The following is a 14,436-nucleotide window of genomic DNA, read 5'->3' on the forward strand; positions in this document are numbered from 1 at the left end:
GCCCTAGGTCAGATCGATGCGGTTTACAGTTAACAGTATAAATATACTTTTCTCATATTTGGGAGCTACTCTCTGTCCTGATCCAGCTTTTAAGTCCTATTCTCAACTCTGATACCATCTTCCCAGACAATACTTTCAGTCCAACTGCATGTTAGCTATCAGGCTCAGGCAAAAACTAGTAGTCATGGGCCACTTGGAATCCAACATGAAGACCCCAAATCTCATCTGTTCTATTCTTACCTTTAGGTTCTTGATTGTTAAATAATTCATCCTATTTTATATATTTTTATTACACACACACCCCTTCTAATGAAGCTGAAAATCTACTCTCACCCTCCACTCAGAGTTTTTTTACTCAGGTGTAATACTCCTGTGAAATTCTACTTTGCATTTCCCTTTCTGTTCTTTCTCAATTTCTATTTATGAGTGGGATCATCCCAGACTCATCTTTCTCTCTCTGACTTATCTCATTTATTATCATTCCTTCTAGCTCTATCCAAGATGGGTCAGATGGGTTCATTATTCTTAATAGCTAAGTAGTATTCCATTCCAACTTTCTCAGCCTGCTTTATATCTTAATGTTTTTCAGCCACCAAGCTGTAGATGCTACCATGACACCAACCTGACTTCTTTGGACAGATGACCTCATAATCAAATCCTAGACCCCACCTTCCCAGAACCCTACCTCACTAGGGAAAGATAGGAACAAGCTGGGAGTATGGATCAGCCTGTCAACATACATGTCCAGTGGAAAAGCAACTATAGAATCCGGAACTCCATCTTCAGCACCCTATAATGATCTTTGGTCCATATACAAGAGGGATAAAGAATAGGGAAGCTTCTCATGAAGGATGGGACACAGAACTCTGGTGTTGGGAACTATATAGAATTGTACCCCTCTTATCCTACAATCTTGTCAGTCACTAATAAAAAATCACTAATAAAAAAAAAGTTAAGATAAAAAAAACTGGGAAACCATACATATGTATAGGCAAATGTGCTGTAATTTATTTATTTATGCAGAGCTTCATATGTGATGAACATTTTCACCACCCTAAAGCACTTTTTTGTTCTAACAGAAATAGCCAGAGGGAAGGGGAGAAATAGCACACACTGGGACGTCAACAGCAATGGCGGAAGGAGAAGAAGTGCTGCTGCTGCCAACGTCGGGCGGCGACAGCTGGGAGAACGATCTTGAAGATGCTCTGGAAGCAGGAGGTTGTGACCTTGAAACTTTAAGAAATATAATTCAAGGGAGACCATTGCCTGCTGACCTAAGGGCCAAAGTTTGGAAGATTGCACTCGGTGTTGCAGGAAAAGGTGATAGTTTGGCCTCATGGGATGGCATTTTAGACTTGCCAGAACAAGACACTATTCACAAAGATTGTCTGTCATTTCTGGAGCGACTTGCAGTGCCGGAAGAAAAGGCAGCAGAGCTTCTCCTGGACGTCGAGTCTGTGATCACCTTCTACTGTAAGTCGCGCAGCGTCCAGTACTGTGCCTCACGTGGCTGGCTGCATCTACTCAAGCCCTTGGTGCATCTCCAGCTGCCACGCAGCGACTTGTACAACTGCTTCTACGCAGTCATGAACAGATACATCTACAGAGATTGCTCGCTGAAGGGGAGACCATTCCATCTTTTTCGATTACTCATCCAATACCATGAGCCTGAGCTATGTTCTTTTCTTGATACAAAGAAAGTCACTCCAGACTCCTATGCACTCAACTGGCTCGGAAGCCTTTTTGCGTGCTACTGCCCCACTGAAGTCACTCAGGCAATATGGGATGGGTATCTTCAGCAAGCAGATCCATTTTTTATTTACTTCTTAATGCTGATAATCCTTGTTAATGCAAAAGAAGTGATTTTAGCACAAGAGTGTGACAGCAGGGAGGACGTCATCAAGTTTTTAGAAAACACTCCATGCAGTTTAAATCTGGAAGACGCAGAAGACCTTTTCTCCCTGGCTCAGTATTACTGCAGCAGAACACCAGCTTCCTTTAGGAAGGATAACCACCATCTCTTTGGTAGCACTTTGTTGGGGATTAAGGATGACGACTCAGACCTGAGTCAGGCTCTCTGTCTGGCTGTGTCAGTGCCGGAGATCCTTCAAGCAAACCAGTTTCAAGGGGATGGAGTCTGGTTCTTTGTGGTTGACTGCCGCCCTGCAGAACAGTATAATGCTGGCCATCTGTCCACTGCGTTCCACCTAGATTCAGATCTGATGCTGCAGAGCCCCTCGGAGTTCGCGCAGTCAGCCACGTCCCTGCTAGAGGCCCAGAAGCAGTCCATCGAGTCGGGCTCTGTGGCGGGCTGGGAGCACCTGTGCTTCATGGGGAGCGGCCTGGAGGAGGAGGACATGTACACGAACATGGTGCTCGCACACTTCCTGCAGGGTGAATCTTCTAATGGCTCCAATGATAGAGGAATGAAATCTCTAGTAAATAAGATGACTGTTGCTCTCAAGACAAAATCCGTTAATGTCAGGGAAAAAGTTATCAGTTTCATTGAGAACACATCAACTCCTGTGGACCGAATGTCTTTCAATCTTCCTTGGCCAGACAGAACACGTACTGAGCGGCACGTGAGCAGCAGTGACCGGGTGGGCAAGCCTTACCGCGGCGTGAAGCCCGTGTTCAGCATTGGCGACGAAGAGGAGTACGACACAGATGAGACTGGCAGTTCTTCAGTGTCAGACGATGACAGGAAAGAGGTCGTGAACATTCAGACTTGGATAAACAAGCCCGACATCAAACACCATTTTCCTTGTAAAGAAGTGAAAGAAAGTGGACACATGTTTCCTAGTCACCTGCTGGTCACCGCGACGCACATGTATTGCTTACGGGAGATTCTCTCCCAGAAAGGATTGGCCTACATACAGTCTCGACAAGCACTAAATTCAGTAGTTAAAATCACATCTTAAAAAAAGCATCCTGAACTAATTACTTTCAAGTATGGGAACAGCAGTGCTTCGGGGATAGAGATCTTGGCCATTGAAAGGTATTTGATCCCGAATGCAGGAGATGCAACCAAAGCCATAAAGCAGCAGATCATGAAAGTGTTGGACGCTTTGGAAAGTTAATATGAATGAGGATTATTTTTCAAAGGAATCAGTGCAACCAAAAGAAACACAGAGCTACTTTCTCAGCTGAATACTAAGCGGAGATGTTTGTTCATGAGGATGTTTGGATTGTCAGTCTGAAAGTGTGAACTACTATAATCACTCTCTGGACAGTTTAACAATTTTTAAAAAAATTATTTTGCCTTTTTGGTTTTATAAAATGATTCACTATAAATGTCAGCTATTAAGTGACTTTGAGTAACTGCCCCTGCCCCTTATGAAGTGTGGATACAGAAAGCAGTTCTATTCTGAAGAGCTGTTTGAAGGGAATATGCATTACTTAGACTTAAGAACAGCACACACTTCTGTTTGCAATGGTTTCACTACAACAGATATAGGACTCCTTTGGTCGCTGCGTCTAGTTGTACCCAGTGAACAGTAGCAGAAACTAAAGAGTATCACATTGATCAGTGAGGAAGTGGCCGTGTCTGTGTCTAACAGCTGAGATCTTCCCAGTGCAGAGAAGATTCCAGCCAGCTCAGATGCAGGCCAGCAAGTGAGACGTTTTGGCATTTCTAAACCATCTGTACTGTGTACTAACAGTCTGAACACCTCCTCCTCCTCCATGGTTTCTGTGGAGCAGCCAAGAGCACCACCGTGTGTGGGTGCGGAGTCAGCGGCACTGCGGCACAGTTCTCTCTCTCTCTCTCTCTCTCTCTCTCTCTCTGAATACTGGGGTCCTGGTCTTCTCTGACCAAGCAGCCGCTGAGCACATGTGGGTTTCTCCACCTTGAGCTTGTGGTCCGTGGCCACACGAATATCCACGTGAGTGAAAGCTAGATAACCAGAGAGCTCTGTTAACAGGTTTTTATCCTCACTTCCTAGAATTTCTCTCTCCTTGGTTTTTGCCTTTTCTTACTTACTAAAGCTCCACTGGTTCAGAACTTTGTTTTCTTAACAGAAGTGAAAAGTAAATCCCCCCCTCTCCTGTTTGTCACTTTCTCAGTTTAATTTATTGAGGTTTGTATTAGACATTGTTGGCTAACATACACACACACACACACACACACACACACACAGGTCTGGGCACACCTGTAGGGCCATGGGATAACTTCTCTGGAAGTCCTGGAGGCCGCAGATGGTCAGCAGGCCACTCGGTTAGAAGAGACGCCCAGCTGTGCCCTGCTTGGGCTCCATTACTTTGATTGACTTACTAGAATCAAGCGGACAGAAGTCATGATCCAAAATCCCTTAGTGTAGAATTTCAATCAAAGGTGGACTGGCTGAAGACATCCGCATGGAAGTGTGCTTAGTGCAATACTCCATATTTACAACTCCGTGGTGACCACTGTATTGGGTTGTTTTTTGGGTTTTTTTTTTTTTTTGCATCTCCTTTAGAAAAATATCCTGAAATCTCATTTTTTGCCTGTCTCATAAGACTTTTTTCATAATAATGTAAAAATGTGTTACTGTTTATAAATTAAAAATGTAAATATACCAGTAAAAAAAAGAAAAAAAGAAATAGCACACACTGGAGCTCCATGCAGCCCCCATATGAGGTGAGCATTTGAACCTGGACCTCATGCACAGCAAAGCATGCATTCTTCTTGGTGTGTTATCTCTCCAACCGTAAAATACGTAAAACACATCTTGAAAAGCTGTTATTTTCAGTTTCTAGCAAGGCTGGCTAAATAGCTCACTTGGATAGTGTGTTGCTTTTCTTTTATGTGACCTACGTTTGAACCTGGTCCCTCTACATGGAAGGAAGTTTCCGTGCTGTGGTATCCCTTACTACTTCTCTTCCTTGCCTTTCTATCACCACAAAAAAGTTCAAAGTTTCTATAATTTTTGATTACTAAATAGAATTCAAACTAGCATTTTATATGTGATATTGCTGGGTATTTAAAAAGGCAGTGTCTGAGGCAGAGTGTGGAGTAAGAAGGCTAAACAAAAGGAAAGGAAATTGCTCTGTTTAACGTGTAGTCTATTTTGATAAGGATTTTTTTTTCCTTTTTGCCTCTGCCACTTACACCGGTACCTTGGTTTGAGTCTCCCTGACAGCAGAGTCTAAAGTAGGAACTTGAGTATGGGAGAAGATGGTTTGTTTGAGATGAGATACCATGTAGAAATGAGGGAGTGACATGGTCAGAAGGGGAAGAAATAGAAAGCTGCTTTATCAAAATGGAGGCTTTTATTTTTTCAAGATCCCTTAAAAGAGAATTGAAAACCTCAGAGAATCAGTTCACCCTCTTAAAGAACAGGAGCTGAAGCATTTTCTCAATAGTTTCCATCCTCCTTGGTTAAGAATTGCTCACAGGGACAAAAATTCTTGCCACTTCCAGTCTGCACTTCTTTGAGCCAACTGCCACAAAAACATAACAGAGCCACCAGCAGGAAATGAATCCAAGGTCCCTAGGAATGTTCCCTAAACTGTGGCTGACATCAGAAGTGGACTAAAAAGAATCCCAGGGTTCCAAAAGCTCTGAGCCTAAAGCAGCCACCCAAGTTCATGGTAATTCTTTCTGTTTAGTTCCTATAACAAACTTGTTAGTGGTAACTTAAGAATTGAGCCTTCCTGTTCTCTTTCAAAGTGAAGATTTCCTTTTTCACTCGGCCTCTTCCAATAAAAACTACACTATCGGTGGATGCATTAACATATTTATCCTATTAAATTGTAAAGATTGTGGCTGAAAGATAAAGAACATCTGCCACTGCCCTCAAGTAGCTTGTGACTCTCAGACAGAAACAAGTGAAGTGATATTTACTAATAGTATGATGAATACAATGAGAGAAGTTCAAATATGAGCCACAGGGTTGTAGAAGAACATGGAAAGTGAGGGTTAGCCTAGTCTGGGAAGGGGCATGTGGTCTGTAAAGGAGGCATTTCAACCACATAAGAGTTTGGTGGGTAGGGGGAGCTATTAAAAAATGATCTGCAAGTAAGGACCCAGGATCATTGTGGAAGTGCACAATGTGGAAGGTCTGGCTTCTATAATTGCTTCCCCCGAATATGGTTGTTGACAGGTCGATCCATACATCCAGCATGTCTCTCTCTTTCCCTAGTTAGGCAGGGATCTGGGGAAGCAGGGCTCCAGGACACCTTGGTGGGGTCATCTGCCCATGGAAGTCAGGTTGGCATCAGGTAGTATCTGGAACCTGTGGCTGAAAAAGAGTTAAGATATAAAGCCAGGTTACTCTATAAGACACAGCTATATATAAATAATGCCAAAGGTCATAAATGGCGATGTTGTGTACTATACAGCAAATCCTAACAAAGAGATATTTCAAAGTTAGCCCAATTGCCAAATAGTTTGATTATAGCAACAACTATCTATTATCCTCTTAAATCCTAAGACAGCAGGAACCTCCTGCTTCCTCTAAAGAGCCTATATTTACCCCAGTCCTGGAACCTCTAGGGTGGGGCTCACTTTCCTACATGCTTCTCTCAATTAATACCAAATGATATTGCATCTGCCGATCCCAACCTAATCAACACAACAAGTACCACCTTGGCGTGCTTCACTCTGGACTGTGTCCAGAGATGTCAGGCATGGAATGTCAACCCTTCAGCCTCATTACTCAGGTAAGACCTTTCTTTTCACATAGGATTATCTAATTCCATTCCAAGTGGTTCACTTCCTAACAAAGTCCCAAAACCTAGATATAGACCAGGTCCCATGAGATAGGGCATATGTTCACATTTATCCATAAATTAGGGCAAAATATATACCAGAAAGCAAAAGTGAAATCATAGTGCCTGTCCTTCTCAGCCTGACTTATTTAATAAACACTAATACTCTCTAGAGCCAGTTCTGAAATTAGGGATCTTTTATACTGTTATATACACTCTCCATTCCTATACTGATTCATGATATTATGGCCAGCATTATTTATTCTCTTTTTCTCATGTTTTGGGCTTAGTCTTTATTATTATTATTATTTTTTTTTATAAAAAGGAAACATTAACAAAACAATAGGATAATAGAGGTACGACTCCACAAAGTTCCCAACACCAGTGCTCTGTATCCCATCCCCTCCCTGATAACATTCCTATTCTTTATCCCTCTAGGAGTATGAACCCAAGGTCATTGTGGGGTGCAGAAGGTGGAAGGTCTGCCTTCTGTAATTGCTTCCCCACTGAACATGGGCATTGACAGGTTGATCCATACTCCCAGCCTGCTTCTCTCTTCCTCTAGTGGGGTGGGGTTCTGGGGAAGTGGGGCTCCAGGACACACTGGTGGGGTTGTCTATCCAGGGAAATCTGGTAGGCATCATGCTAACATCTGGAACTTGGTGGCTGAAAAGAGAGTTAACATACAAAGCCAAACAAATTGTTGAACAATCATGGACCTAAAGGCTGGAATAGTTCAGATGAAGAGTTGGGGGGTCTCCATTTTGCAGATAGCTAGTAGGTCTATTTTAGTTATATTCCAAAGGGCCTATGTCTATACTATTTTTTTCCTGAGCCTGAAATCTGATATGCAGGTGGATCCAAGTTATTGTCTGAGGAGATGATTTCATGGCAGGAAAAAGAACCAGAAATCTGTATTAGGGAAGAGAGTAGCTCCCAAATGTGGGAAAAGTTTGTAAATATTGTTGACTATAAACCCCATCAGTTTGATGTGATCTGGGGCCTGTATTCAGCTTAGGAGCCTATGTGACCTCTGCATCCCTGTAGATCTGAGCTCACATTCTGTGGTCATGAGTAGGAACATTCCAAGCTGCCCCCATTTTAGGACCCATCTTCCTCATTCCATTCCAGATGGTTCACTTCCTAACAAAGTCCTAAACCTAGATATAGACCAGATCCCATGAGATAGGGCATATGTTCATATGTATCCATAAGTTAGGCAAAATATATACCTGAAAGCAAAAGTACACAATAGTCTGCAGTGAGTCAGTATAAAGTCCATAATGAAACAGTGCCTACTTAGACTTAGATACCCTCCTCACCTACTTCCTATTACACTTCCCTCACTCACTCCAAAGCTTGCATTATTTATTCTTTTTTAAAAAAAGAAATGAAACTATTTCAGATAGAAAGAGCAAGACAAGGAGGCAGAAATACAAAGAGAAAAAAAAAAACTAGAGCACAAAAGCTTCCTTCTGTATGGTGGGTACCAGTCTCGAACCTGAACAGTGCACATGACAAAACAAGATTTTTTTTTTATTGCCATAAGGGTTATTTCCATCAGGGTTATTTCTGAGGCATCTGTGCCTACACAACAGAACCACTGCTCTGGGCAGCTTTTTTTTTCTAATTATTATTATTCTTTATATTTATTAATAGAAATTTGGAAGGGGAAGATAAGGAGACAGAAAGACAACTGCATCACTTGTTTCACTGCTCATGAAGCTTCTCCCCTGCAGGTGGGGACTGGGGGCTTCAACTCTAGCCCTTGTCCTGGAGGCCCACCTCCCCAGAGCCCTGCCCCACTAAGGAAAGAGAGAGACAGGCTGGGAGTATGGATCAACCTGCCAATGTGCATGTTCAGCCGAGAAGCAATTACAGAAGTCAGACCTTCTGCTTTCTGCACCTCATAAGGACCCTGGGTCGATACTCCCAGAGGGTTAAAGAATAGGAAAGCTATAAAGGAAGGGGATTGGATACGAGTTCTGGTGGTGGGAATTGTGTGGAATTCTACCACTTTTATCCTATGGTCTTGTCAATATTTACATTTTTCAAATATTAGGACAGCTTGGAACGTTCCTACTCATGACCACAGAATGTGAGCTCAGACCTACAGTGATGCAGCTAAGCTGATAATAGGCTCCAGATCAAATCAGTGGGGTCTACAGTCAACAATATTGATAATACCTTTCCCACATTTGGAAGCTACTCTCTTCACTGATCCAGCTTTCTAGCCCTTTTTCCAGCCATGACATCATTTCCCTAGACAATAACTTGAGTCTACCTGCATTTAGAGGTCAGGCTCAGGAAAAAACCAGTATAGTCATGGGCTCTTTGGAATCTAACTAAAATAAGCCTACTAAGCTATCTTCAAAATGGAGACCCCCTAAATCTTCAGCTGCAGTAGTCCAGCCTTTAGGTTCACGATTAGTCAACAATTTGATTGGTTTTATATGTTTATTCTTCTTTTAGCCACCAGGTTCCAGATGCTACCATGATGCCAACTAGACTTCCCTGGGCAGATGACCCCACCAATGTGTCCTGGAGCCCCAGTGCCCAGAGCCCTGCCCCACTAAAGAAAGAGAGAGGCAGGCTGGGAGTATGGATTGACCTGTCAACACCCATGTTCAGCAGGGAAGCAATTACAGAAGCCAGACCTTCTGCTTTCTGTACCCCACAATGACCTTGGGTTCATATTCCTAAAGGATTAAAGAATAGGAAAGCTATCAGAGGAGGGGATGGGATACGGAGTTCTGGTGGTGGGAACTGTGTGGAGTTATACCCCTTTTATGCTATGGTTTTTGTCAGTGTTTCTTTTTTATAAATAAAATTATTTCCAAAAATTTTCCTTCATACTAATTTTTAATATAAGAATGCTCTGCATGAAGAGAATTTATTTCTATCCTTATGACTGGTATACACCCTGTGGTAACCTACTGAAGATCTCAATATTTAGTAAGTGGTTTAAAGAATAAGTTGGGGCCAGAGAGATAGCTCACAGGGCAGGGTGTCTGAATCACCCTGCCTATAACCCTAGTTTGAGTCCCAGAGGCATATGGGAGGTGCTGTGGCAACAGAAGAAACTTTAGTAGTATGGTGTCTCCTCCTAATTCTCTTTTTCCTCCTGACCTGAGTAAAAAAATATGGCCTGAAGCAGTGAAATTGCATATATGCAAGGTCCCCATCTCCAAATATATACATAATAGTGAATGTATGACAATTATACTCTAAATTCTGCAATATGAAAGGTTAATAGCATTCCATGATAGATAAAACCAGGACACACTGAAGGACAAACCAAGTAACCAGTGGGTTTAATATAGACACCATCATGACATCGCCTATATGACTCTAGACCACTACAATAAGACTAGTATCTCATGAATTTCTTGGTTACACAGTGTATGTAAAAAGTAGATCTATACTGTAATGTAATTATAAGTGTTCAATAGCATGTCATATATAAATACATATATATCTTAATTAGATTATAAGGAACAGTGGTGGCATACTTGGTAGATAGCACACATTACCATGAGCAAGAACTAGGGTTCAAGTTGCCAGTCCCCATCTGTAGGGTGGTGGGAGAGCTTCAGTTGCAGTGAAGCAGTGCTACAGGTGTCTTTCTTTTTCTCTTCCTCTCTACCTACCCTTTCCCTCTCGATTTCTCTGTCTCTATCAAAAAGATAAAATAGAGTAGGGAGGTAATGGCCCCTGGGGTCAATGCATTTATCTTTCAGGTACAGAGAACTGCCCCTGCAGCTCCAGACAGACTATGACCCACATAGTCAACGACTGCCACCTCTCCAGATTTAAAGGAGGTCTCGAAACTTTACATCAGGCTCAACCTGACGCTGTTGACTGGCTACGGAAGAAGGGCAAACACTAGAAGAAGAAGAGTCCCAACAATAATCCTGGTGGCAATTTTAAAGAGTCCTTTGTTGTCAGATAAATAAAAGTTTAGCTGACCATCTGGTCTTTGAGCATTTTTTAATATTTTGCTAGTGGAGGGTCTTATTTCAATGTTAATTGCTGCTGATTCTTTATGATGGTAGCTGCTAAAGCTTGGGATGGCTGTGGTAATTTTTTTTTATTTGGTGGTGGGGGGTGTTCTATCAAAATGCAGATTTATTAGGTACACAAAATTCAAGATGGGGACAGGATGGTGATGAACCTGGTTAAGTGCACGTATGACCATGCACAAGTACATGAGTTCAAGCCCCCAGTCTCCACATACAGGGGGAAATCGTCCCAAGAGGTGAAGCAATACCACAGGTTTCTGTCTCTCTCTCTCCCTTTTTATCTCCCCCCTCCATCTTGATTTCACTCTGTCTCTACTAAATAAAAAATAAAGTTTAAATTAAAGAAACATAATGGAAAAATAGTCATGAGAAAAAGACTAGCTAGACATGTGACAAAAGCCATTAATTATTTTTTATATTTTTATTTGCAATTTAATGCTGGTTTACAAAATTACAAGATAACAAGGGTATAATTAAACACCATTCCCACCACCAGAGTTTTGTGTCTCATTCACCACTGGAAACTACAATGGTTCTCCCAAGTTTACAGTCATGGGTTGACAATTATTTGTATAACTATATCTATATTTTTGTGGGGGGGGTTTCCTATGGCCCTTCCTTTTCTTCCTTTCTAAATCAAGTCTACATCTATTACTAATGGAACTGGAGTTCAGAGCCCTCTGATGATCTGTCCCTAACATTTACCACTCAAGAGTATGAACCAAAATTCTTTTTGTGGTGCAGAATGTAGGAGTTCTGGCTTCCATAACTGCTTCCCCATTGGACATGGGCCTTGATCCATACACCCAACCTGTTCCTATCTTTCCCTAGTGAGGGGTAGAGGTCTAGAGAGTTTCCCAGACACATTGGTGAGGTCAACTGACCAGGAAGATCAGAATGAAAATGTAGTATCATCTGCAACTTGGTGGCTCAAATGTAGTACAATATAAGGCAGGAAAAAATGTTTAATGAACAGGACCCATAAAGTAGGAATAGAGTAGATGGGAATAAAGAATTTTTTTAATTTTTTTAAATTTTTTATTTAAGAAAGTATTAACAAAACCATAGGGTAGGAGGGGTACATTCCACACAATTCCCACCACCCAATCTCCATATCCCACCCCCTCCCCTGATAGCTTTCCCATTCTCTATCCCTCTGGGAGCATGGACCCAGGTCATTGTGGGTTGCAGAAGATAGAAGTCTGGCTTCTGTAATTGCTTCCCCGCTGAACATGGGCATTGACTGGTCAGTCCATACTCCCAGTCTGCCTCTCTCTTTCCCTAGTAGGGTGGGTCTCTGGGGAAGTGGAGCTCCAGGACACATTGGTGGGGTCTTCAGTCCAGGGAAGCCTGGCCGGCATCCTGATGACATCTGGAACCTGGTGACTGAAAAGAGAGTTAACATACGAAGCCAAACAAATTGTTGAGCAATCATGGACCCAAAGCTTGGAATAGTGGAGAGGAAGTGTTGGGGGGGGGGGGTACTCACTGCAAACTCTAGTGTACTTCTGCTTTCAGGTATATATTTTGCAGTAGTTTACGGATACGTGTGAACATATGCTCTCTCTCATAGAAACTGGTGTATATCTAAGTTTTGGGGGCTTTGTTAGAAAGTGAACCACCTGAGATGGAATTAGAGAATACTATGAAAGGAAAGGTCTCACCTGAGTAATGAAGCTGAAGGGTTGTCATTCCGCACGTGAAGTCTCTGGACACAGTCTGAAGTGAAGCATGTTGAGGTGGCAATCATTATGTTGTTTAGGTTGTGATCGGCAGATGCAATATTATTTGATATGGATTGGGAGAGGCATATGGGAAAGTGGGCCCTATCCAAGGGTTCCAGGACTGGGGGAAGTAGAGGCTCTATAGTGGAGATGTGAGGTTCCTACTGTCTTAGGGTTCAAAAAGACAATCAATAGTTAATGTTATCATCACATTATTTGGTAATTGGGTTAACTTTGAGAAGTCCTTTTGTTAGGTTTTGCTGTACAGTACCCAGTATCTTGTATATAGCTGTGCTATTGGTTGCTTCTGATCTACTTGGTCTAGGCTTTTGAGAGAGTCTGCATATCAATTACACAGCCTATATATTGAAAAGATTCAGTTTGTGTTTTGAAAAACTTCGAGACATACAATTAATTTTCCCCCTCTCATATTAATTAACTAGTGATTTATATGACTACATTTGACTAGGAGTGTACATAAACACCATTCCCGCCACCAAAAGACTGTGACCCATCCCTCCCACCCACTTCCACCCCCCCACTGACCCAGGATGCTGCATGTCTACCCCTCACCACAGGGTTTTTACTTTGGTGCCCTACTTACAATTTGGTCAGGTCCTGCTTTTAGTTTCCCTTTCAGATCTTCTTACTCAACTTCTGTTGATGAGTGGGATCATCCCATACTCATCTTTATATTTCTGACTTAGTTCACTTAACATAATTCCTTCTAGCTCTGTCCAAGATGGGTCAGTAAAGGTGGGTTCATTGTTCTTGATAGCTGCATAGGAATAAAGAATTTAAGGGTGGGTAGAAGCTAGAAAGTCTATTTTAGGAATGTTCCTAGAAGCATGAGAATATTATTGTTATTGTTATTACTATTCAAAAGGAAAAAAGAGGAAAATTTTGTTTGGGTTTATTAATATGTTATGTATCTGTGAACAAACATCAAACATAGCATCTGTTTCATTCACTTGTAACACTTTAAAAATCACAGAACTATTTATCCTGGGAAATTAATTTTTCTCTCTGAAAACAAAACTACTAATACTTTTTTAAATATGAAGTGAATAGTCTTATACTTGAAGTGTTTCTCTCTTGGAACTGTGCCTTTAGCTACTCTATTTTTCACTATTTTACATAAAGTTATTTGAATAGATTCAACTTATGTAATTTAAAACTTTAGAGGATGAGTTTTTTTTTTAACTCACCAATCTGGTATGATTACAAATTATTTTGTTAATATGAGTTATTTCTAGCAGCAGATTTTCTTGACAGTTAAATAAAGGAAAACAAAAAATTAATACAATTAATAAATTAAAAGTTTCTAATCAGAACCTATTTCTGTGATTTAGGAAATTAAAAAATTGTTAGAATAGATTTACTTTATATAATTTAAAACTCTTTAGATAATAATTCTAGCCTAACTCATTGATCTAATACTACTGTAATTTTTCACACTAATTTAAATTCTTTTTAGCAAGAGTGTGACCATCCTGACACTTAAGTAAAGGAAAAAATAAAAATATAGTTCATAAATTAAGTTAAAAGTTTGTGTTCACCAACACCTATGGGCATCTAATCTTTGATAAGGGGACCCAAAGTATTAAATGGAAAAAGGAGGCTCTCTTCAATAAATGGTGCTGGGAAAACTGGGTTTAAACATGTAGAAGAATGAAATTGAACCACTTTATCTCACCAGAAACAAAAATCAACTCCAAATGGATCAAAGACCTAGATGTCAGACCAGAAACAATCAAATACTTAGAGGAAAACATTGGTAAAACACTTTCCCACATACACCTCAAGGACATCTTTGATGAATCAAACCCAATTGCAAGGAAGACCAAAGCAGAAACAAACCAATGGGACTACATCAAATTGAAAAGCTTCTGCACAGCCAAAAAAACTATTAAACAAACAGAGAGACCCCTCACAGAATGGGAGAAGATCTTCACATGCCAGACATCTGACAAGAAACTAATCACCAAAATATATAAAGA

The 14,436-nt window shown here is 41.1% G+C and overlaps 1 protein-coding gene across 1 annotated transcript; it reads left to right on the forward strand.

The window, feature by feature from the left end:
• Positions 1-1,122: 1,122 nt before the first annotated feature.
• On the forward strand, positions 1,123-3,299 carry LOC103108860 (TBC1 domain family member 23-like). Its single transcript, XM_060171951.1, has one exon. It carries the CDS (start codon positions 1,131-1,133, stop codon positions 2,919-2,921), a length of 1,791 nt encoding a protein of 596 aa, XP_060027934.1. The 5' UTR covers positions 1,123-1,130; the 3' UTR covers positions 2,922-3,299.
• The last annotated feature ends 11,137 nt before the right edge of the window (positions 3,300-14,436 follow it).

This window comes from Erinaceus europaeus, chromosome 14 (genome assembly GCF_950295315.1).
Source record: "Erinaceus europaeus chromosome 14, mEriEur2.1, whole genome shotgun sequence".
Classification (NCBI taxonomy): Eukaryota; Metazoa; Chordata; class Mammalia; order Eulipotyphla; family Erinaceidae; genus Erinaceus; species Erinaceus europaeus.